Source organism: Cetorhinus maximus, chromosome 12 (genome assembly GCF_964194155.1).
Source record: "Cetorhinus maximus chromosome 12, sCetMax3.hap1.1, whole genome shotgun sequence".
In the NCBI taxonomy this organism is placed as follows: domain Eukaryota; kingdom Metazoa; phylum Chordata; class Chondrichthyes; order Lamniformes; family Cetorhinidae; genus Cetorhinus; species Cetorhinus maximus.
Genome location: NC_135890.1, coordinates 121804076 through 121829829, shown reverse-complemented (window position 1 = coordinate 121829829; position 25754 = coordinate 121804076). Strand labels below are relative to the sequence as shown.

General features: G+C 38.8%; 1 protein-coding gene across 7 annotated transcripts in view; it reads left to right on the top strand.

Annotated features, from left to right (window-relative positions):
- Positions 1 to 24899, top strand: part of sfswap (splicing factor SWAP) — a 108167-nt gene extending 83268 nt beyond the window's left edge. For 6 of the 7 annotated variants that reach the window (XM_078554551.1, XM_078554553.1, XM_078554550.1 and 3 more), the window contains 3 exons: positions 2598 to 2786; positions 20295 to 20367; positions 20854 to 24899. In XM_078554551.1, coding sequence (XP_078410677.1) covers positions 2598 to 2786; positions 20295 to 20367; positions 20854 to 20919 — 328 coding nt within the window. In that variant the 3' untranslated portion in view covers positions 20920 to 24899. Of the gene's footprint in view, positions 1 to 2597; positions 2787 to 15612; positions 15865 to 20294; positions 20368 to 20853 lie in introns of those variants that run through there. The other variant, XM_078554552.1, reaches the window with a different exon arrangement.
- The last annotated feature ends 855 nt before the right edge of the window (positions 24900 to 25754 follow it).

Genomic DNA, 25754 nt, shown 5'->3' with positions numbered 1-25754 from the left:
AAAATCAAGACTACAGATAGATATCTCTACCGCTGTTTATGCTATTATCAATTTAAATTCACATTTATGTTTCCATCACAGCCTTGCCAATTGGCCTCAGATTTATTTTGAAAAGAAGCTACATCTAAAGGCCTGTATATTGCTTCAGGTTTTTGCCTTGTACCCAATAGAGGAAAAATAAAGTACTTGACCTGCTCATACAGGAGCATTACCATGGGCACTTCCAAGATTTAAATTTTAGATATCGTATAATGGAACTCTCATTTGCAATTGGCTTAGTCAAAAAAGTCTGAACGCAAATGGTTCTAATGCATTAAATGAAAAGTTACTCAAGCAGAATTATTTGGAAAATATAACTGCTCACAATGAGCACTATTTAAGTTTTAAATTACCCATTGAAAAGCATTTAACAGTTAACATTTCATATCATTGACTGCTATGATCTTGATGCCTTTAGCAGTTGTGATCATTTTATCTTCTAATTTGTTCTTTATGCACTGAGAATGTTTGATTATCTCACAAGGATCATTGCTAGGAAAGCCATCACAGTTTGTTTTGTAAATATTGGTCTGAACTTTCGGCATCTAAATGTCCTGGACAGTTCTTTCATTGAAACTAGGTTCATTTAGGGATGGGCAATAAATGCCAGTGACACTCACATCCCAAATAAAAAAACATTACCTTGGATCTGAAATAAAAACAGAAAATGCTGGAAATGTTCAGGCAGCAAGAGTTAAGATTTCGTAATTGACACCCTTTCTTCAGAATTAGAAGTTGTTGAAGAGTTACCGTTTATAAGCAAGTACAGAGCCCGGGAAAAAAGAGTCAGAGGAAGGAAGAACAGGAAAGGCCTGTGTTTGGGTGGAAGGCAGGAGTGGTAATATTAGAAGAGGAATGATGATGGTGCAAGGACCTAGTTTTTCTTTTAGAGGATTTTTCTCTAGAGTTCTTCACTGATCTCCTTTTGCACTAGCTAATAGAATCTGAATTAAACCCTACAGTACACATTTCAGCTTGTCACTTCATTGGATAAGTTTGTTATGTTGCTGAATGAGACCAACCAGGAATTTCCCGTTAGATGTTTGCTGAATTAGTTTGACTCAGTTGACGGGAGCATTAGAAAGAAGCACTTGCTTATACATAACATCTTTTCCACAACCTCAGGGCACCCTAAAGTGCTTCACAGCTAATGTATTATCTTTGAAGTGCAGTCACCGTTGTAACGTAGACAAATGTGGCATCCAGTTTGTGCAGAGCAAGCTTCCACAAACAACATTTTGTTAAGTGACTTGTAAATCTGATTTAGTGATGTTGGCTGAGGAATAAATATTGGCTACATGGAGAGTACTACATTGCCAAGCTTTGCATCATCCACAGACTGAAATTATAATAATGCCTAAGCCCTTTTATAAATAAGAAAACAATGACCCTATTACTGTCCCTGAGGGACCCTATTACATACTTCCTCCAGTCAGGAAACCATTCATTCACCATTACATAATTACCCAAGTTACTACCATCCTTTTAACTCAATATGCTTCTATTTTTTCCACAAAAGACAGTTACATGGTAGGGTAAGGAGTGAGAGAATGCTTTGCAGATCTCCAATTTTTAATTGCTCCACAAGGTCACAAGTTCCTGAATTCTCTTCCTCTGTAAATAGGATGTTTTAGATCCCCTGAAAGAGAAGGTGGGACTTCAGGTGCTGCCTTTCATATTAGATGTTAAACTCATAATGAAGCACTCCATCAGTACTGCACTGAGGTAAATTGTGTGTAAGTCTCAGGTCTTGAACCCACAGCCTTTTAAATTCAAGAGGTGTGAGTGCTGCTACTGAGCCATGGCAAACACCTAAATTATAGTTTCTTTCCTCAGGTTAGCAAGCGTTGAGAATAACCTTGTGCTCTCTTTCTTTACCTAACTGGTGGTCCCATATACACATATGGGATTTTAGTGAGCATGATATTAGACATCAGATTTGATGTCTTTGATAGTCTGCCAACAATAGTCTCATGGTGAGTGTAGACATGAACATACTGGAGGGACGTGTGGCTATTGAACTTATCTTTTCAGGAGAAGGGAGATGAAAATTAGAGAGCTTAAAATCACTAATCTTGATGATGGTGAGGAAAATTGCATATGTGGGGCAAAAGATTTGGTAATTTACCTCCTGAGATAACTTTCTTTATATGCTTTATGCAGAGGACATGATCATTGTGGGAGATTGATGTTTCCTCTTGTGGGAGAATCTAGAACTAGGGGTCACTGTTTAAAAATATGGGGTTGCCCATTTAAGACAGAGATGAGCAGAAATTTTTTCTCTAAGGGGTAGAGTGTCTTTGGAACTCCCTTCTTCAAAAAGCAATGGAAGCAGAGTCTTTGAATGTTTTCAAGGCAGAGGAAGATGGATTCTTAATGTATAAGGTAGTGAAGTGTTACTGGGGTTAGGTGGAAGTTAGAGTCGGATCAATAATGATCTTCTTAATTGGCGGAGCAGACAAGTAGGGCTGAGTGACCTATTCCTGCTCCTAGTTCATATGTTTGTATTCAAAGATGCTGTACTCAAATATTGCTTTGTAAAAATGTGACTCATTCAGGTCTCCATATGAAAAGAAGAAGAAAAAGAGTTCAAAATCTCATCCCAAGTTAAAAGGAAAAGCTTTACGTTCACGCTCGCGATCTTTATCACCAAAAAAGTCAAGTATGAAGTCTTCAGCAAGAAGTTCAGCACATTCGACCAGTTTGTCTCCAGCAGAGAGCAGAGGTTCCAGTCAAGATCATTCAAGGTATCGTGTTCTTCTCATCCTTATAACACATAAGCTAGATTTTAAGTGAGCTATGTTATTTAGGTTAGACTTTGGAAGTACAGTTTGAACCACCAACAACATACACTATAAGCTTACCCAAGTTTTTTCACAACTTTTTAAAACCACTCAAATGGAGCAACATTGCAGCCAGTAACATTCACATGAGTTGGCCAAGCATGCTGTAGTTGTGTGACATGAAATATGTACAGCCTTGTCTCTCTGCTCATTCCAAGCTATGTGTGCTACACTGTAGGCTCACTTAACTGTTCTTCCAACTGATTGATTCCCTAATTAGCTAAATACATTTTTTTTATCACTGATGTGAGAAATTATCTTTTTAAATTCAATTTATATATTTGATCAAAGCTAAAATTCTTTCAAGTTAATTTCTCTGTATAAAATAGATTGTCATCTGGAATAAGAGAGCAAATCACTGGGACATGAGTCATTTAGGAATTTGGTGCCATACAGGAGTCCTGTTGGTGATGTGGTCTTTGCTCATCCATATTGCATTTGGAGCCTTACTGTGAAATTTTATCAGACCAGAAATCACTTCTCTTAGCAGATCAGAAAAAAAGTTGGTCTAACACCGAGTCATTCTTTCATGTTCATTTGGGTCGGCTTCATTGATCTAAATCGTCGCAATATTTTTTAGTGTTGGTAATAAGGTCATTATAAAGTTTTTAGGATTTTGGCTTCCGATGCCCAAATCCACTTATTTTTGTGTTTACATTCTTTGGTTGAACTCTGTGTCATTTTGTGTTGGTTTGGCTTTGGTTGGCAATGTCAAGAACTGGTTTTGAAATCCGTATGTCTTGTAAGTGGGTCCTGTTTAATGTCCAAAAGTTGGAGATAAATTGTATTCTGATGTCGCAACGTTCTGAGAGATGCATAACTACTTCAGGTTAAACAGCGAGGGTTATCATCATGTAACTAATAAAATGTTCCAACAAGAAATTAGCCATTTAGCTCATTAAGCTTTTGTTTTTCTCCACGTGTCCCACCAAGTCTAATCCCACACTCGAGGTCATTCCCCATACACTTTAATATTCCCCCTTTCAGGAAACTGTTCCATTCCCTGTAAAAGCATTTCTGCTTCAACAAGCATTTACGGAAGAGAAATCCACATTCTAACTTCCACCTATGGAATTCTTTTAACCTCACCTTTTAATTTTTTTTATTCATTCACGCGATGTGGGCGTCGCTGGCTAGGCCAGAATTTATTGCCCATCCTTAATTGCCCTTGAGAAGGTGGTGGTGAGCTGCCTTCTTGAACTGCTGCTGTCCATGTGGTACAGACACACCCACAGTGCTGTTAGAGAGGGAGTTCCAGGATTTTGAGCCAATGACAGTGAAGGAATAGTGACATAATTTGTTTGTAATCACATTAAACTTGTGGCATTGCTGCTGTCTTGTTGACCAGCATCGTACTGAAAAGCATAACAGATACTTGCTCAAATTTTCTGCAATATTTAAGTGCTATTTTTGTACTGGTAAATGGTTTGTAAATGCAAGTTTTTTTGCTGACATCGATCTTGAGTTAGGCTGAAAAGCTGGCTTTTAGCTTAATCTTCAGTGATCTAGATCCCAGTTCCAACAGTTTGACTGATGGTGGCACAAGAAAACTGGTAAATTTACTATTCAAGAAAGCAGATAAAAAAATATAATAATGAGTAAACATGCAAGATATATAATTAAAGGCTAAAATAGGAACAAATGTTAGTATGGCATTGTTTGAGTATAGAAGACTAAGGGGTGATCTCACCGAGGTGTTTAAAGGATTCAATAAGGTAGATGCAGTTAAACTCTTTCCTCTGGTGGGATAATCTAGAACCATGGGACATCATCTTAAAATTTAGAGCCAGACCACTTGGGAAAATCGGGAAACGCTTCTTCACACACAAGGTAGAAACCTGGAATACTCCACTGTTTTTCCCCTACCCTCCCTCCAAAAGGGACTATGGATGCTGGGATAGTTTGAGTTTTCACAACTGAGATTGAGGGACTTCTGTTAGGTAAGGATATCAGTGGATATGGAGCCTAAGAATTATGGAACATAGGAACATACGAATTAAGAGCAGGAGTAGGCCAATCAGCCCCTCAAGCCTGCTCTACCATTCAATAAAATCATGGCTGATCTGATTGTGGCCTGAACTCCACTTTCCTTCCTACCCCCATACCCTTCGACTCCCTTGTCAATCACAAATCTAATTCAGCTTTAAAAATATTCAATGACCCAGCCCCCTCCACTTTCTGGGGAAGAGAATTCCACAGACTCATGACCCTCGGTGAGAAAAAACTTTCCCTCATCTCTGTGTTAAATGGGAGTCACCTTATTGTAAAACAGTGTGCCCAAGTTATAGTCTCTCCCACAAGGAGAAATATTCTTTTCAGCATTCACCCTGCCAAGTCCCGTCAGAATTCCATTTGTTTCAATAAGATCATAGAAAATAGGAACAGGAGTAGGCCATTCGGCCCCTTGAGCCTTCTCCACCATTCAGTATGATCGTGACTGATCCTCCATCTCAATGCCATGCTCCTGCTCTCTCACCATACCCCTTGATGCCTTTTGTGTCTAGAAATCAATCCATTTCCTCCTTAAATATGTTCAGTGACTTGGCGTCCATTGACTTCTGTGATAAAGAATTCCACAGGTTCACCACCCTCTGAGTGAAGAAATTTCTCCTCATCTCAGTCCTAAATGGCCTACCCCATATCCTGAGATCTCAACCCTTTGTTTTAGCCCCGAAGCCAGTGGAAACATCATCCCTGCATCCAGTCTGTCCAGCCCTGTGAGAATTTTATACATTTCAATGAGATCCCCTCTCATTCTTCTAAACTCCAGTGAATACAGGCCTAGTCAACCCGACCTTTCCTCATACGACAACCTGCCATCCCAGGAATCTGTCAATGAGATTCTCTCATTCTTCTAAATTCCAATGGATACAGGCCCAACCTGTCCAATCTTTCCTCAAAGGATAGCCCCTTCATTCCAGGAAATGGTCAAGTGAACTTTCTCTGAACTGCTAATGCAATATGTCCTTTGTTAAATAAGGAGACCAAAACTGTACATAGTACTCTAGATTTGGCCTCACCAATACCCTATACAATTGTACTAAAACATCCCTCCTTTTATATTCCATTCCCCTTGCAATAATAGACAACATTCAATTTGCATTCCTAATCACTTGCTGTACCTGCATATTAACTTTTTGTGATTATGTACCAGAATACTCAGATCCCTCTGTACCTCAAAGTTCTGCAACCTCTCCCCATTTAAATGCTGCTTTTTCTTATTCTTCCTGCCAAAGTGGACAAGGTCACATTTTCCCACATTTACTACATCTGCCAAATATTTGTCCGCTCACTTATCTATTTATATTCCTTTGCAGACTCCATATGTCGTTTTCGCAATTTACTTTCCTACCTATCTTTGTCATCAGCAAACTTAGCAACCATACATGCGACCCCTTCATTCAAATCATTGATATAGTTTGTAAATAGTTGAGGCCCCAGCACTGATCCCTGTGGCACTCCACTTATTACATCTTGCTAACCTGAAAATGATCCGTTTATCCCTGCTCTGTTTCCTGTTAGCTAACCAACCCAGAGCAGCCATTATTTAATTGAGTGATGGAACAGACTCAAGGGGTTGAATGGCCCTCTCCGAAGGTGATTTTTTTTTAAGCTATTTTTGTGCAAGACTTTGAGTATATTAATACAATAATAAAACTACTCATGTCATCTTAACACTTCACAAAGATATGTACAGATGAAAGAGAACACCCTGCTTTTTAAATCCTCTCAATAAAAACTCTCAGCCCTGCCATCACTGCCTGTTGAATGATCTAAGAGTTTTTGCCTTGATAACCCTATCAGGAGGATTTTTCCAGTTATTGTAACAACCGGAATTGGAGGATTGCAGTTTCTCTAGCCCCACTATTGCACAGGTCACACCATAAGTGTAAATGTTTAATTCACTCACCAAAATGGCCAAATCTTTACTTTCACTATTGCCAGAAACAGAATAAAAGAGACTTTAACCAAGCTTCTTACAATAAACTCAATGATTGATTTATTATGTAGCGAAACTTTTGGTTGAAAAAAACAGGTTAACATAAAGTTTGTAGTCCAAAAGTGTAACTAACTACCCTTTTTAAATCCCAACACACACATGCAGACACACACACATTATGACACAGCCGATGGTAAATGCTGAGCTGTTACAATCCCAGAGGGAAACTTGGAACAACTGTCATAACATATTTTGCAATTTGTATGTTTCAGGATGCAGGCTTTGAATATAAGACCACCGAGTCTCAAGAGGGTTTTATAAAACTAAATTAAACATTTATTAATACAAGAAAGATTGTAAGCAGGTAAATATGTCCACAAAATTACGAGTATAATAATTACAAAAAAATTCCCTAATTAACCTGACTCTTAGTTACACCTCCATTAAGGCAACAGTAAAACACACAGATTTAAACAGACCACTGGCAAAGCACACCCTGGACAGTCAAATTCAAAATGAGTTTCTTTCATTCTGGGCCCTTGAAGACAGTAGCTTGAGACTTAGAAGCTGGAGGCCTTCGATCTTAGAATCCCTCCTCCTTTACCAACAGCCTTTTCTTCCTTTATACATATTTTCCTCTTTGAATGCAAGTTCTCATTGTATCACTGAGTCTTTTGAACTTCACCTCTTCTAACAATAAAACCCCTTTCATAGCACCAATTTTATTAGTAAGCTTTGGAAAAAATAAACTCATTGTTTAGCTTCTTCTAGCTAGCTGTGATATTTCACCCATTCTTTAGAATGGTTTCTTTAAAAATGCAAATTGCCCCCTTTTCACTTCACCTTGTAACTTCCTGTGTTTACCCAATTACCATTTCAAACCTACTTCTCTTCTATACACCAAAGCCCCTAGACCAGCTGGCTTTAACCCAATTAAGACACACACAAACATAGACACAGACACCACTAAACTCTATTTTAAAATAATTTCCAATAACATTATTGTATCTTCTTGACACACAGAACAAAGGACAAAACTAATAGAGTCTCTGCAGAGGTTGGCCAATTGGAAAACTTTATGGAAAGGGATAAAGTCTAAAGGGTTTTAACGCTGTCGATCTGCTGTGTTCCTACATGTGGAGACTGATTTCTGGTCAGTCGTTGTCTGAACATTCTTTCCAAAGGAGCTTCGGCATGGAGGAGAATAGATCCAGATCAGAGAATAGAGCCAGATCAATCCTTGGGACCTCTTTCTCATCTCAGCTTTTCAGATTTCCAAATGGAGACAAGTTATACTGAGATGAGGGTTCCTGGCTGGATACCAATAACTACACTATATTTCATGCAAGGCAGGGAGAGAGCGAGTTCGGGCAGCCTTCCTTCTCTGCTTATTCCTTAAAACTGAGTCCAAAAAAAAAGTTCAGAACATAAAACTCATTTCAGTCAGGTAATTTCCAGAAAATCAAGGGTCTCAGCCTTGAATTGCTGGAGAAAAAAAACTACTTTTTTAAAAATAATTAAAGTTCAAATAAGCAAATAGCCTCTCATCTACTTAAGTGTCTTGCTGGACATTTAGCTGAAGTCATGTGATTTCTTGGAAAAGGCAGGCTGCTCACAGTCCAAGGTGAACTTATAGCCTTATATTAAAAAAAAGGAACTCCAGGTCAGTTCCTAAGAAAGTGTCCTGATTCCAATGACCTTCGAATTTTTAAAAATGTATATAGTTCTTGAAAATATGGATCCCTAGCATTGCTAAAAGGTACTTCCTAATATCAGCACTGACTTTACCAATGTGCTGCCTTGTTGTTCAACTGTGATTGAAGTTGCAGTGGTGCTGTGAATTAATCTCTTCTATTTCACCTACACTGTTCAATCGCTCTATGCAGTGCCCTCTCATTTTGCCTTCCTCGAGGCTTGGGAAAGCCAAGTTTTGCTAACATTCCTCCTAACTCTTAACAGAGGAGTCTGCCTCGTGGCCCTCCTCTGAATTACTTTCAGAACTTGGGTGTTTGCCATTTCCTTTGTGCGCCTCAGTTACCAGAACTAAACCCACTACTTCAGGTGAGACCTGACTATATGGCTTCAGTATGATTGTGTAATAATCTATTGCTGTGGTAGTATAGCTCAGCATTCCACTTCATTGCTGCTACACAATGAACATGGTAAGTATTGTGAATAATTCCTGATCTCTCTCCCTCTCCCTCTCCCAAACTACTTCAATACTATTTCATTAAATGCCTTCCACATTTTCCTTCCAAACTATAATTGAATTTCAGCTGTCGTCATTCTGCTCGCTGACAGTGTTTCAGCCCTTTTGTAGTTCCTGTGCTCTGAAGCAATGTTTAGTAGTACCATTTGTAAATTTGACCAATTGGCATTTCATATCTGAATTCGAGTTGTTTATGTAGATTAGAATCAATAAGATTCTGATCATTGGGTTCTTCTGTTGAGTGGATATCTCCTTCTAAAGAGCAGTCCGTATCAACTACCTGTTGCTTCCTTTCTCAATCAGTTCTTATCCACCAGCAACATGTACCTTTTATTGTCAACTGTCATAACCTTCTGTAAGAGCATTTGACTCAAAACTTTTAGCAAAGGCTTTCTTGAAAAAGAATTGTACGTTATCTCATGATCAACTGAAGTGTAACCTCCTCCCAAAAAAAAACAATGGAATTAGTTAGACAGGATCTCCTTCTTCTGGAAATGTTAGCTATCATTTACTAGATTACTTTCAGATAGACGATCCTTGTTTGTCCTGTATGTTATTTCTCCAGTTATTGTTGCGAAACCAATTGAGCTGTAGTTCTCCAAGTTTGTTTTATTGCCTTTTTCTAAAAATCAATGATGTGTTGTCTTGTTTCTAGTCCAGTGAGACCGCACCTTTAATTATTCACTCCCTCATGAAAGCAGCCAGCAATAAGTAGGTTTCATCACTGGCCTTACCCAGTGCCCTTGGGGTCTACCTTCCATGCAAGCTTTGTCAAAGTCAATTGAGTTTAATTGTAGAACCTCATTTAATGGTGACATGTTACTGTTGTCTCTTACAGATACTTCCAGAAATGGATAATTTATTATGTTTATTTTTGCTTCATTTTCAATTTCAATTCTATTTATATCATTAAGGGTTCTCAATTCTCTTTTGATAATCATCTTGATATTTTAATATAGACATTCTTACTGTCACAGTTGGCTTTCACAGTGCGTTCATTTTTAATTCCATCCTTGCCCATATGAATACTTTTATTCTTTACATTCTTTTTTCCCCAGTAGCTTGCTTTAATTCTCTCCCTAGAGACTTTATAAAAAACCATTTAAGGTCACACTTGTTTAGTCTGGGTATTAATTTTATAGTACCAATTTAATCTAGGTTAATTGAAATTTCACAATGTTATGGTTTCTGTTATCCAGGTGTGCCTCTGTTCCATTCCCTGTCTGCTATCTGGGCCATAAACCATTTCCAAATACCACAGATACGATAGCATAATGGTTATGTTGCTGGGCTAAAATTCCAGAGGCCTAGATAATGCAACAGGGAGATGCATTCAGTTCCTACCATGGGATTTAAATTTGGTTAATTAAATAAATCTGGACTCAGAAGTACTAGTAATGGTGACCTGATTGCGTGAAATCCATCTGGTTCACTAATGTCCTTCAGGGAAGGAAACCTGCTGTTCTTGTCGTCACAGCAAGGTGGTTGACTCTTAAAGGCTCTCTGAAATGGCCTAGCACAAGCCATTCCGTTGTATTGAACCACTATGAAAAGGGCTAAAAAAAAATTTGAAAAATGGGCAGACTACTCAGCGTTAAGATGCTGGAAACAACAGAAGCACACCCTGTCCAGTCAACATTGCAAAGTTCTCCTCACTAACATCTGGGGACTTGTGCCAAAACTGAGAGCTGTTTTACAGACCTGTCAGGCAACAGCCTTACATAGTCATATTCACCAAATCATGCCTTAAAGCCAATGTTCCAAACTCCCCTATCATTTCATGTCTTGTCTCGTTGCACTGGTAGGATAGATCCATCAGAGGTGGTAGTGGCACAGTATTATACAAAAGGGAGGGAGTAGCCTGGGTGTTATCAGTATTATCTCCAGACCCTTTGAAGCCTAATGGCATTTGGTCAAACATGGGCATGGAAACAACCTGCTGAAACCTACAACCCTTTCCCAGGTGATAAATCAGTACTCCGCCGTGTTCAACATCACTTGGAGGATGCGCTGATGGCAGCAAGGGCACAGAATGTATTCTGGCTGGAGATCTTCAATACCCATCACAAAGAGTGACTGAGTAACAGCAATACTGAACGAGCTGGCCAAGTCCTGTGGGGTATATCTGTTAGACTGGACGTCAGGTGGCAAGAGAACCAACGTGAAGGGAAAATCTACTTGACTTCATCCTTGCTTACCTACCTGTCAGATGTGCTATCCATGTTAGTATAGATAAGCGTGACCACTTTAAGTCCTTATGGAGACACGGTCCCGCGTTGTGGGGCACTACCTTCTTTCTACATGGGACAGATTCAGAACAGATCTAGCAGTTCAGAACTGGGTATCCGTGAGGCACTATTGGCCATTGGCAGCAGCAGAGATGTAATCAACCACAATCTGTAACCTCATGGCCCAGCACATCCCTCACTCTACCATTACCATCAAGATGGGGGATGAACGCTGGTTCAGTGAGGAATGTAGGGGAGCATGCCAAGAGCAGCACCAGACATGCCTGAAAATGAGGTGCTAACCTGGTGAAGCAATACATGTATGCTAAACAACATGCTGTAGATAAAACTAAGTGATCTCGCAACCAGTGGATCAGATCAAAGCTCTGAAATCCTGCCATATGCAGTCTTGAATGATGCAGTCTTGAATGGTGGCGAACAATTAAACAGTTCATAGGAGGAAGCTGCATGAATATCCCCATCCTCTGTGATGGTGGAGCCCAGAACTTTGGTGCAGAATACAAGGCTGAAGCATTTGCAACCATCTTCAGCCAGAAGTGTCTAGTAGATGATCCATCTCGGCATCCTGAGGTCTCCAGCATCACAGATACCAGCTAATTCAATTCACTCCAGGTGGTATCAAGAAACTGCATAAGACACTGAATGCAATAAAGGCTACGGGTTGTGATAACATCCTGGCAAAGATACTGAAGACTTGTGCTCTAGAACTAGCTGTGTTTTTAACCAAACTGTTCCAGTAGAGCTACAACATGGCATCTGCCCAAAAATGTGGGAAATTGCCCAGGTATGTCCCCTCCACAATAGGCAGGACAAACCCAATTTGGCCAATTACTGCCCCATCAATTTACTCTGAATCATTGGCAAAGTGATGGACGGTGTTGTTGACAATGTTATTAAGCAACACTTAACGAATAATCTGCTCACTGATTCTCAGTTTGTTTTCCATCAGGACCATTCAGCTCCACATCCTCGGCCCAAATATGGACAAGGCTGATTTCCAGAGGTAAACATGACTGCTCTTGACATCAAGGCAGCATTTGACCAAGTGTCGCATCGAGGCATCCAGTAAAATTGAAATCACTATGAATTGGGGAAAGTTCTCCACTGCTCATTTAGAATAAAGGAAGTTGGTTGTGTTTGTTGGATACAAATCATCTCAGCCCCAGGCCGCTGCTATAGAAATTCTCAGGGCAGTGTCCTTGGTCCAACCATCTTCAGCTGCTTCATCGGTGACCATCCCTCCAACATAAGGGATGTTCATTGATAATTTCAAAGTGCTTAGTACCATTCTCAACTCCTCAGATAATGAAGTAGTCCGTGCCAGCATGCAGCAAGACTTGGACGACATTCAGGCTTGGGCTGGTAAGTGTAGGGCAACACGTGCATCATAAGGACCATGTTCAGCAAGAGAGCTTAACTACCTCCCCATGACATTCACAGAATTGCTATTACTGAACACGCACCCCCACCCCCCCCCCAAAACAACAGCATCCGGGAGGTTGCCATTGACAAGAAACTTAATTGCACCAGCCATATAAATAATGTGGCTACAAGATCAGGTCGAAGGCTGGGTATTCTGAGATGAGTAAGTCACCACCTGACTCCACAAGGCCTTTCCACCATCTGCAAGGCACAGGTCAGTGGTGTCAAGTCACACACCATCCTGACTTGGAAACATATCTCTGTTTCTTCACTGCTCAATCAATTTTTTTTAATTCATTCATAGGATGTGGGCGTCGCTGGCTAGGCCAACATTTATTGCCCATCCCTAATTGCCCTTGAGAAGGTGATGAGCTGCCTTCTTGAACCGCTGTAGTCTCTGTGGTGTAGGTACACCCATAGTGCTGTTAGGAAGGGAATTCCAGGATTTTTACCCAGCAACAGTGAAGGAACAGCAATATATTTCCAAGTCAGGATGATGTGTGACTTGGAGGGGAATTTCTAGGTGGTGATGGGCAGTTAGGGATGAGCAATAAATGTTAGCTTTGCCAGTGAAGTGCACATTCCATGAACAAATGGGAAAAAAAGTCAACAATTGTGTTGCCTCTCATTTTAACTATAGTGTGCAGCATCCAAAATGTTGTTAATCGGCGATTCTTCAACTTCTCCACATAGTGAACTGAAGCCATTATTTAAAAAAATAACCAGTCCAGGGCTGGGCAATTTCCTATTGATGGTAATCCTGTAAAGGTTACATTGCTATAGATTACATTGCTTTCAATGTTGTTACATTTTTCATTCTTATTTTACCTCATTGAGATCCCAGGTGCACCTTGTGCTTGGCATTCAGGCCAATTTTCAAGCCACATCAATTTATGTCTGAAATTTCTCCATGTGTTCTGGTTATCTCAGAAAATTATTACGGAATTTTCACCAATCACATATTTCCTTGTTGGAATGGAAGTATCAATTTGTTGGATTGTAAAGCTTTAACCAGTGATAAACTGAACATTCCTCCCAATCTAGGTAATTGCTTTACATTTTGTGACAAAGCTACTTCTGTGTGGCTAATTACAGTTTAAAGCTGACTCCTCAAACCAGCGAATACTCAGGTCTTACTATGTATATACTCCAGCCTGGTCTCAAAATTTGATTGTTCCTTTCTTTATTTTGTACCACTTTGGCATGGTTCATGTCGATTTGTTGAGTGTCAGATGATCATATGACCAGTATGGCTCCTGTATGGTTAACCTTTAACAGTGTCTTCCCTTACTACAGCCCACAAGTTCTAGATAACTGCCTGTTCTTTGTTTTACTGAAGTTGCACTACTTCACTGGTTGAGAAAACCCAAATCCATGGGAGGTAGTCTAAATTGCCCTGGTAGATGTGAACATTAACGGTAATTGGATTTTACAACACAAAATCTTGGCCTTAACCAATATTACTTTCCATCAAAATCTCAGCTTTTCACCTTTTAGGTGGATTTTACAAAGTGGCTGGAGGATGATGATTGTTTTATTGTTAACAAGACAGTTATGCCAAATAGAAATGTGAACATTTCCAATTACTCCTTATTAATGTTTATTCACACTTTTCTTAAGACTGGAAAATGAATGAAGCTACTTGGTAATGCAGGCAATAGGTAAATGTTTATTTTTTGATAATCATATTTGCACATCACGTTCCTATAGTAAAATAATAGGAAAAATAATAGGCATGCATTTGGTTAGGAAATCTGCTACTTAAGTACATTATTGCTTCTGTAATACTATTTTGCCATGAAGGACGAATGTCCATCCATATAAACTTACATTGCTATGATTGCATCTTTTGCAGTCCTTCCCTTGACTTGCACACCATACACATATCCAACATGGTAATGAGGGGTGCAAGTCATTGCCTCAATGCATCTCAAGGTGCTTGAGCCCTTGATGCAACCTCACCCACTAGCTCCTATGTGGCAGCTTGGGGCTGGCTATTCCGTATGCAAAAGCATTTATAACACTTGGATTTGTGAATGGCTCAGCTATTTCCCTTTTGCCGTCTGGAAATGTGCTTTCTGCAGGTACTGATTATACTCTGTTCCTGAGTATAACAGGAGCATTAGATAACTATATTTTAAAAATAGGATAAATATATGATAAATTCAAATTTTGGGCTTCATTATGACATCCATTGGATTTGTACACTGCTGCTATTAAAAATGGTCTTCAGTAATGCGAACAAATTTTGAATGTGTCATAAAGTTAAAAGAATACATGGTCGATATCATTTGGCCCTACTGAAATATATTACAAAACATTTGTAATCTAAAAAGCCTGTGCAAATCCAACATTGCCAATTTCTCTCAGGGATGCATGTTCAGGTTACACTGATTATAATTTCTATCCAGTCAACAACCAACTCTCATTAACCTTGTGTCATACTATCCAGTTTTTGGATAAATATTGTATTTGATTGTACCATTATGTGTTAATCAGGTTATAGGATGGCTGAATGGGTTTTATTGTGAATTTTTATTTCTAATGTAATGATCTGAAGATGGCAATTATATATATGCGGGGGCTATATGCGGCAGAGGGCAGAAGACTTCTGTGATGTTCCGGTGACACAGCTACCCTTTATTCTCTTTGCATTGGAGTGCTATTGTTCTAGTAGTTGACCTTGTGTTTCTTATTCCCCATGAATGCTGTATCAGTGGAGTCCACCAGTATCGGGGTGTTTTCTCCTCACCTTGATCTACTTCAAGAGATTTGAATGAGCCTTTTAAGGTTTAAAATCTGCTGCAAGTGTCACTGGACCTTCCTGATTTCTGACCACTATGACCGCTGCCTCCTCTGCCTTCTGATGGGACTCAATTTATTATCCTGTACCCACTACCAACTTTTCAGGCAGAACCTAGAAAGAAAGACTGAGAACTTGGAAACAAATTTTAGAAGATTGGATGGCAGGCTTCGACGCAGAGCAATACAGGAATGCCAGCCTATACAGCACCAGACATGCCATGAGTGAGCCCAGGGAGTCCTGTCCATTATGGAAAAAAAAATAAAAGCTCAAGAAGCACTCCCAGAGGGTTGACCATGATAGGTCTAGGGAACAAAGCAGGTCTAGGGCTTTACCTGAGAAGTCCTCTGTGCCATTTCAGTCAACTAACACTGGTACAGTGGACTCTGAGGAGATTCCTAACCCTCTGGTCCAACCTCAGCAATTAGGTTTCGCCTTCCCTGCATTGGCTGCATCATAACTCGTGCATCTGTTTCTTTTGTTAATTTGTGCTAAGAACAATTTCTTGATTAGAGTCAAGTAAAGTAACTCGGGGCAAGTGAAGCAACCTCAACTTAGACCTTTGGTTGTTGTCAAGATAAAACCCCCCCGTGGCTTTGGATCAGTGAATAATTTTTGTTAGAAGAACTGATATGCATAATTTCTAAACTGCTTTCAGTATCATTTGACTTGATATGGGAAATTGTGATCCAAAGGCATAACTAAGTTGATTGAAGACATGTGCTCTTCACAGTGCCAAGGCCTAAGTAGAGTCTGATTGGGTGGTAGAATGAATAAAGCAATTTTCCACACAATTCAGATTCTTTAAGAACCAGGGATTGGGAACCGATAAGTACTGAAGTTACATACGCCTTGAAAGTCCTACTGCTAAAGAACCCAGCTCAAGATATGGGCAGTTTCTTAATGAAACCTGTCTTGATGGTTTTCAAGGAATTCCACTTCTTGATGCTCTAGAAGGGTTGTCTACAATCCAGCTCATGAAAGTTAGTCGTGTTACTGCTTGAATCTGTTTGTTGAATTCTTTAATGTTTGAAAGTCTGGAGCTTTGAAAAGAGTCAGTTGTAGCACTGTTGCCCTATTGGTACTATGAGTTCTGTTACTTTCAGCAACTTGAGATATTTGTAAATTAATGGGAGCATAGGCTCAAACCTCATATATTCTTGAGCTTTGTGGTAGTCACCAACAGCAATGCCATGTTAGAGCTCCCCTGGTCTTGGTTGGAAAATCTGAGCTGATGAATTACAGCAATCGTCAGGCAACACTGACTTTCAAATTATGCCTGTAGTGAAATCTTGACTGATTTCCAGATACCACTAAAGTTATAGATAGTAAGAGTCATACAACCCAGATGGAGGATCCTTAGTTTTGGATGCATGAAAGAATAGGGGACCCTTCACATGAGAATGGTAACATACCATATATCATCTGCTAATATTAAGTGTCATTGATACTTGATCAGAAAGAGACTGTTGAAGCACTTGACCTATTTAACTGTGCACAGTCAGGCATCGCTTGGGATACTTGAACCAGGGTGTGCAGGTCTCAGCTTGATGGTTGCAGTGAATTGTTTTTATAACATTGATCCACTGTAGTTAAGTTTTCAGAGACTTGACGGTATTGTAGTCGTATTGACCAGAACTTTATGTTAGCACTGATTTTGAGGTGTATTTCTGAAGTTAAATTTTCTCACGATACAGATGCAGCCTCCACCTTACCTCCTTGCTGTTCCTTAGAAAGATCTAATGCCACTTGCTGGACAAACGTTGTCTTTGGACCATTCCCCAGTGCAGATGGCATACAGACATACTGGACTGCCAGCTGGATGACTAGTGTTTGTTGTTTCAGAGCCTCCTATTGGGCACCATTCACTACATCTCTGGAAGAGCAAATTGATGTGTTTCAATTATGACCTTTCTACCAGAACACTTCAGATTGGGCACAGATATCATAACTGCAGTGTAGCCTTTTCAACCCCCCATATTGCTTCAGAGATTAAAGTTCGTTAGCCAAAATAGGATACATCCACAAGAGTATATACAGTTATGATGAAGCTCCTGCTTCTCAATTAGAATTATTCAAAAGTGGATCTGTTGGTAACAAACACTGATTGCCGCAAGGGTTCAGGTTAAAAGCAGCAACTCTTCTACAGCCTTCCCTTCTCTTAGGAGGAGAGAGCATTTCAGCTATTTTTTGTTCATCCTGAACCCACCTTCCCCAAGTTATCTCAGAAAGTCAAGGAATAAAAGTATGTGAAGATTTCCAACTGGTCACTTAATATGCGATGCTTACATCACTCCAAGCAAAGGGCAACTTTTCCATTTTCCATTTCCAATTGCAATGATCAGTTTCCTGAATTGGAAGTGGAGAGATGGATTTTGCAACTCTTCTCAGCCATCCTTTATGAGAGCTTGCTTATTAAAAAGGACCGACACAAAGCACATCGCTTTATGTAGTGGAAGTTATAACAGCCTCCAGAAGCATGTGATGCCAGCTGAAAGGATTCACTCCAGTTACAATAATCCTCATTATTGAATAGTTAACTTTGCTGAATCAAAGCTGGTTCTATACCAGTTTATACAGCTGCTGTGGAAGTTTCTATTCATCTTTTGACCATTCATTGAGAGACTATTCAGTGAATTTACCTTTTATGAAAGAAACATTAGAAACTAGGCTACCCCACAAACTGTGTTTGTGGTTCAGATCTTTGCTGCAAAGATTGCAGCACCCGCCTTATGAATCATGGAATTCTGTAGGCTTGCAGAATGGCTATTTAAAGCTCTGATGAGGTAGAGATTTCCATCGTCTGATCTGACCCAAAATAATTCCATAATTACTTTCCAAAATTTATTCTCCTTCAGGATTTAACTTATTCTTTGCACCCCCAAGTTATGGGCATTGAATATTTGAGAGAATATGCTAAATAAAAAATGGCTGGTTAAATGTTTTCTGAAATTTGTTTAAGCATTGTTGCCTCTGCAGTGGAGAGGAACCAGTATTTGAGAGTCAAAGAAGACCTGACTAGAGCTAAAAGCAAGTGCTCTAATATAGTATCTGCAAAATTATTATTACTGGGGTCAGTGCTGATAGTTTCACTAAGCAAAGGGAATGCAAACTTGGGGAAATTGGTCCAGGATGCAGATGTAAGTATCGCAGTGAAAAGCAGTATCATTAGATTAGAATTAATTGGTTTATGGAGGATAATGAATGGAAGAAGAAAATAATATGACCTACCTCTGGTTGGGTCTTATTTTATTTTGTTTGATTGACTTATGCTCCAGATACCAATGTTTTGCCCTCTTCCTCCTTTGTCCCCTGATCTGGGAGTATGGGCTTGTTGTGCTTTTTATAAATATAAAAAATAATTAACTAGCTGTCTCAGCTGTATTGGCACCACTTCCTTGGTTTGAAAACAACTAAAGGAATGTTCCAGGGTGAAATTTATATACTATAAAGAATGGGAAGGCCATTTGACCATCAAATCAAATTGTGAAGGGACATTGCCCCTCTGCTTTATTTTCCCTTCCATTCAACTGGGCTTGTTCATTGGTATGTGAAAGATAACTTCATTTGAAGAATGGAGAAGACCCTACTAGAGGTAGGTCACCAAACTTTGCTGATAACAGACATGATTATTAATTAGTGGGGTATGGTGAAAGGTGGAGAGATAGCAAAAATGTCCTTTGAAACAAAATTTTACCCTCTAGCAGCCTGTTTGCAAATTATGTAACAAGTTAAAATGGGATAAAATATATATTTTAAATTGAACAGGTATAACCTGGGTAAGCTGTTCAATTTTGCAATATACCCAAATTACAGCAAAAGGAACTGATTACTGTGCCTCCCATTATTTTTAATAAGACGAATCAATGTTAAAATATTTTCACTAGCCAGGTCAAATATTAGTGCAAATCCCATTTGCTATCAATTCTGATTTTACCATTTTTATGTTACAATACAGTTCTCTTTGTTTTCTACATTAACCAAACATTTTTAGGGCCTGTCAAGTTATCTTCCCCTGCACCCACCCCCCAGTATTTTCTTTCTCATTCAATGTTTCAGTAAAGTAGCAGAAATTCAATTTAGGTATTGTACTCAATTAGTAATTTAATTTTAAGCATTTTCTGTTCATATTAGCATTTATTGATGCTGATAAAAAGTTCTGCATTTAATGTTAAATGTTTTCACTTGCTGATAAGTTTACCCAAACTAACGAATTATTACTTTGCAATTTTCATTTGTGTGTCAAGCCATGGAGTTTCAACTGATATAGTCATGTGAACAGGCTAAACAACTCTACTTGGCTGGCATGTTAAAATTGACCGAAAGTTCGCTTTTCTGTTCTAAAAGTGTTTTGTTGACATTATTCCAGCTTTGTATTATGTAAATGTGAATAACAGATGGCCAGCAAAGACCCAGTTGTCATAAACTGAGAACAAAGCTCAAATTGTCAATAGAACTGAGATTGAACTATGCCCTTTAAATTTAATACCAGATCATTTTCCACCATGCAGCACAGTTCTTGTTGTAAATCTTGCATTTTTGGTTTCCTTACCATTATTTGGCAAGCATGGTAGAAATGACACATTAAAGGCAGAAGGTTTCAAGAAGAAAATAATGAGGTGGGCTCCAGAGATACTAAGCATTGTGTGAATGATGAAGGAGTGGCAGATATTTTCTGATATCGTAGAATTGGGTTCCTGTTGCAAAGTGCATTATGCACATTGCGTACAAATGACCTCAGTTTCAATGCAAAAATATCAAAATACAATTCTTTTCCCTCCATATTTAGGGGCGGCTCTCAGGAAAAGGATGAAACAGCATCTCCAGAACTGCTATCCACAATGCAGAGTAAAATAACTCAGGTATGAATTCATAATACTAGTTTTCTCATTATTATTTATTCTTGTAATATAGGTGTCGCTAGCAAGGCTGCCATTTATTGCCTATCACTAATTGCTCTTGAGAAGTTGTAGTGGGTCTTCCCCTTTTGCAGTAATGGGGTCCTTCTATTTATGAGAATAAAACTTTAAAGGTTGAAGGTGAATGAGTAGTTTCTCTTAAGCAACCTTTCCTGCTATCCTTTCCTGCTCTGGTGGATTTGATTACTCTAAGATTAAAGGAAATGTGTAAATTGGATGGTTGAAATTCTTTCAAGCATTGTATTTGCTGACCATACTGATGATGCAATCACTAGGGCTGGATCACGTTTCCTACAGTACAACAATAACTACACTTCAAAAGGACTTAATTGGCTATAAAGGCTATTGGGGTGGTCTGAGGTTGTGTGCAGTGCTATACAAATGTACGTCTTTGAGCAGATATTTCATTCTCCTTTTCCTTTCGTACAGGATCTAATGGCCAAAGTGAGAGAAATGCTGGCTTCTTCAAAAGATGTACAAACCAATGTGTCCTGAACAAAAACACAAACAGGCCCTCCAGGAACATGAGGATCCGAAGTGGCTTCACAAGAAGCTTGAACTGCCTTGTTGCAAGAACAAATTTATTTGGACAATTTGGGCAGTATTCCATTTGGCAAAAACTGTTTTGTATAGCTCATTTTGATAAGTACAGTTTGAACTGAGATCTTATTCCGTTGTTACTGTTTTGCAATTTCCCCCTCCTGTTCTTGAACACAACAAACTCCATGTGCTCTGGGTCATCAGAATTTCCAACAACATCTCTGAAAATTTGATGGTGCACTTTGTATTGAGCACCAGAAACTAGCTGCCTACAATCATTTGTGATTACCAGACAGGAGCTTAGCTTATCCTTCTGTGAAGGAGTTTTACTACTTGATTTCTACAAAGATGAGGTAACATCTCATTTTGTAAATTTGAGGAGTTCTCTAGATGTAAGTCTTTGATAGCAACTGTTTGGGGTTTCAGCCTTGGAACAGGATGCACAGACTAGTCTTGAAGACCAGTAGAAGCACGGCAGAGCATACTATCCACATTACTTATGATACAATGTGTATCAGCCATTTTTGGAAAACATTGCATTTATTTAAACTGCTACATATAAATTTACTTTGAATTCACACCCTAAATACGGTGTGAGAGGGCTCCAGTAAAGTTTTCAACCACAGTGATGCAAATCTGTTGAAATATTAAAGGTAATTTATTTGTTTAGAATAATGGTTAAAGATTTATTTGTAAAATGCGCTCTAATGTTTCACCTACTTGAAAAAGTCATTTTCAAGTTAGGGCTCAGTTGGTATTTTGTGTTTAAAAAAATTGTTATTCTGGCATAGTCACAGCTTATTAATTCACTATCCTGCCATTTTGATGCTATTACAGTTCTCTTCCGCTATGCACAGTTGCAGCGATGCCACCTGACACAAGTTTGGAGGAAAAATTGATTTCTGACAGGATAAACTTGATTTGAATTATTTCACATTTGGTCAAGCTAAAACAATTAATGTTTCACTCACTCTTGCACAGCCTTGATGTTACCCTCTGTTTATTTGGACTACATTTTCATCTAATGGAAACTCGATGCTCTGTGTTCAGTAGGGCAGGATCTGAGTGACTGGAAATCTGTACAATCAGTGTTACATCCATGCCACTTGCCCCAGTGTGCTTTCCAGTGAATCCTGTTAACTGCATAAACCACGACAGCAACACAACATTGTATTTATTTTTTAAAAGTGCTTGATTTATTTTTGGTTTGGTTTATTGTCTGCAACATCATTTGGGAAAGATACAGCCTGTCTCTAAGAATATTAAGCTAGTAATATCATATATAGTAGCGATTTGAAGATTTCTTTCACCTCAGGCATCAGTTTCTTTGTTCCATCAAAACCTGGGAGTACTCTGGGTACTACTATAGTAGATCCATATAAATTTTCAAGACTACTTTCTGATCTGGTTCAGTTTCCTTTAATTTGTTTCTTGTCATACCCATTCTTTTTGTTAAAATCTTTCCAGGTGCCTCTGCTATCACTAATGTCTACGTTTGGGTATCTAAGTGATTACACTGTTGATTGTATGATGTTTTTGACAACCCTTTTGAGGAAAGTTACAGAACAAGCTCCCATTTCAGTTACAAGAGGTAATCAGGGAAAGTTGAGACCTGCAGGTAAGAGAAACTAAGATTGTATCACATTTTTATGGTTGCAAGAAAGTAGAAAAACTAAAGGACCAATTATATTCCTCCTTGCACTGCAAAATAAATTTAGTGCATCACTGAGGAAGTATCCAAAGTCGTGTGCATGGTTCTTTTGTGGTACTGTAGGAGTGGGCAGTGGGTTGGCACAGCTCCAGTACTCTGGGTACTAATATAGTAGACTTTTACAATCAATCCATTAGTATAATTTCTTCAACCCAATTCAAACCTAATAACTGAACTACAATTGGATCACCCTGATACTAGTCTCATGGTGTTTAAAACCATATACAAAACTGTATACAAGAAATTTTCTGGGCCAGCTTTAAAGTTGGACACACAGTATAACATATTTAAACCTTTGTGGAATTGATATGAGCGTAGTTAGCTCCTGTAGTTTTGTAATTCCCATATTTCAGCTCACTGAATAAAGAGGGTGAATGCATCAGTGAGTTAGTGAAACACATGTTAACATTAGAGCCTAATGGCACAATTTCAGTCAAGATTTATTGATCTATCTATGAATGCCTATAATTCTTAAGATATAGTTCTTTAGTTATCTGAGACAAGGGTGAGAGAGAACAGGATCCTGCACATTATCTGAAGAGAGATTTTCTCACCGAACAATGTTCCACAGCATGATTGTTCTGATGGAAAGGGAGAGAATGGAAAGCAAGTAGTACCACTCTCTAATTTGAAAGGGAGTTCAAGATAGGATGGCATACCTTGTCTTCTGGTTTATGAAGATTATTCAAAGGATGAAGAATAGTGTGTCAGAGGTGAGTTACCAGCCTTTAGCTTTTGTATAAAATTTGGGAGGAACTACAGAGTCATTCAAATTGTATGTTGATGGCAGTGCAGCATATGTCGTCATCTCAAAATTTGTACCTAATCCATTGCCATAGCCCTAGTCATGTTCTGTACTCAGACCGCTGAAAGACTTGGTTTTATTAAAAGATTGAAATTGAATTACATATTTTTAAAAGTAAAGAATTCAATTTTTGAATCTGCAGACTGTGATTAGTATATTTATTGACAGGATTTTCATTTAAAAATCAAAGTTTATGGATAAATAATTATTCATTTGTTTCTCTGTACAAGCTGCAACAGTATTATCATCTCTGCTTATTCAGAAGTACTAGGGATCTCAAAACAGTTGTACTTGGTTATTGACTCATGGGACGTGTAAAGTATTTATCAAAGATTCATTCTCTTTATACCCACTCACTCCTTCAATATCATACTCTCAGCCTTTTTAAGTTTCTTTTGTTTCATTAACATACTGTAAGGAGAAAATTCCGATGGGGTTTCCTGTTGATGCTAATGTGCATTAGCAACAAGGTTTATTCTGCTAGGAGTAAAATTCATGACACAGTGCTTTTGTACTTGTTAGTCTTGTTAGGGTGAAATATTCTGATCTCTGACTTCAACAGAACTAAACCCAGGATCACGTTAAAAGTGATCAGTTTCATTCTAATACCATGTGCTTTATGATTTCATTGTTAAATTTATCGATGTATTAACAAGCTTGAGCTATTTCTGTTATGATTTTTGCTGTCAATCTTTTGGATGAGTCCGTCAGGGAAGTTGCAAAATAATTTGACTTTTTCGTTATAAACAGTCCAGAAGCAACCACCCGATTTAAAGTATCATTGATTGAAGATGGAGTCCCTCAATGTGAGGGTTCTATGCCTGTGGGATTCACACAAGTATCGTTTCAAGTTTATCATTCAATAATGTACATAACTTCTAGCACTTTGAATGAGTTAAAAAATTGCTGTGGCATCAGTATCTCAGAGCATTGTGGCAGCCATGAGTACCAAAGCAAACGCCACCCTTTTCGAGGAGAAAGGTGAAAGATTGTGAGCAGAACCACATGTGCACATGGCAGTAAAAAAATATCTGTATGAAAGGGAGAAGGGAATTTGCATTTGATAGCACCTTATCACATCTCAAATGCCCGAAGCATTTCATGTAATGAAATGGGGTCAGTTGTATATGCAAATGTAGCAGCCAGTTGCGCACAGCAATAAGATGAATACCCAGTTAATCTGTTTAAACGGCTTGCAACTTGAAAAATGTGTTACAGCCTTACTCCATATGTAACGTTCTGTGCCCGCCCTTGAATTATCTGTTACTGAGTTATGTTTCCTATAGATCTGCTTCTCTTCCTTTCACCTTCCCCATCCCAGCCCCCATTTGTGGTTGCATAATGCAATATGAGGTTTGGAGCCCTATAAAAGATGGGTGTACTTAAAAAATTGTAAATAAATGACTTTTATTAACTTTCCCGAAGTGCTACTGTCAATTCAATTTTAAGACCCACACAAAATGTATTTAAGCATATTTTCAATGTTTTTATGAATATGAACAGAATTTTATCTGGTTTCTTTTCCTTAACTTGGCTTGATGTGTCTGGATGAATAAACATTTGACCCTTTGGGATGGGTATGTCGGCATTAAATTTTTTTGCACTTCTGATTTCTCTTCCCTTCCCTGCCACCCCCCCTTAATCTGCTATGTGGTTATTGACCGTCAGTTGGTGCCTAAGAGTTTCATGAAGAAACACTGTAACCTTTTCCCCTCGTGATGACCCAGGATACATTTATATGTTCAAACTTAGTGTGACCACAAAATTCTGGTCAGTATCTGTGACATCTGAAAATTCATCAGCTGCCCCTGTGAGGACAAATCCATCCAATTCCATCCTCCATCTTATTCAGGATGACTATAGAGAAGCCATCCTTGGCACAGCAGACCTGGACTGTTCCTGACTTTGTAGTCCTTTGCTCCTATTGATGTTTGTAAGCAATGTCCCTCTTTACAACAGAGCAGATAGCTGTTTGTAATCGTGAACTGGATCGCTTCCTAAGAAAGTCAGGGCATTAATTAAAACAGAAAATGCTGGAAATATTTAGCAAGTCTGACACCATCTCTGGAGTGAGAAGTAGAATTAATGTTTCAGATCGATGACCTTTCATCAGAACTGGAAAAAATGGAGATATAACAGGGTTTCAAACGTCTAACTTTTTCCAGTTCTGATCAAGAATCATTGATCTGAAATGTTACCTCTGTTTCTCTCTCCAAAGACACTGCCAGACCTGCTAAATATTTCCAGCATTTTCCCTTTTCATTTCAGATTTCC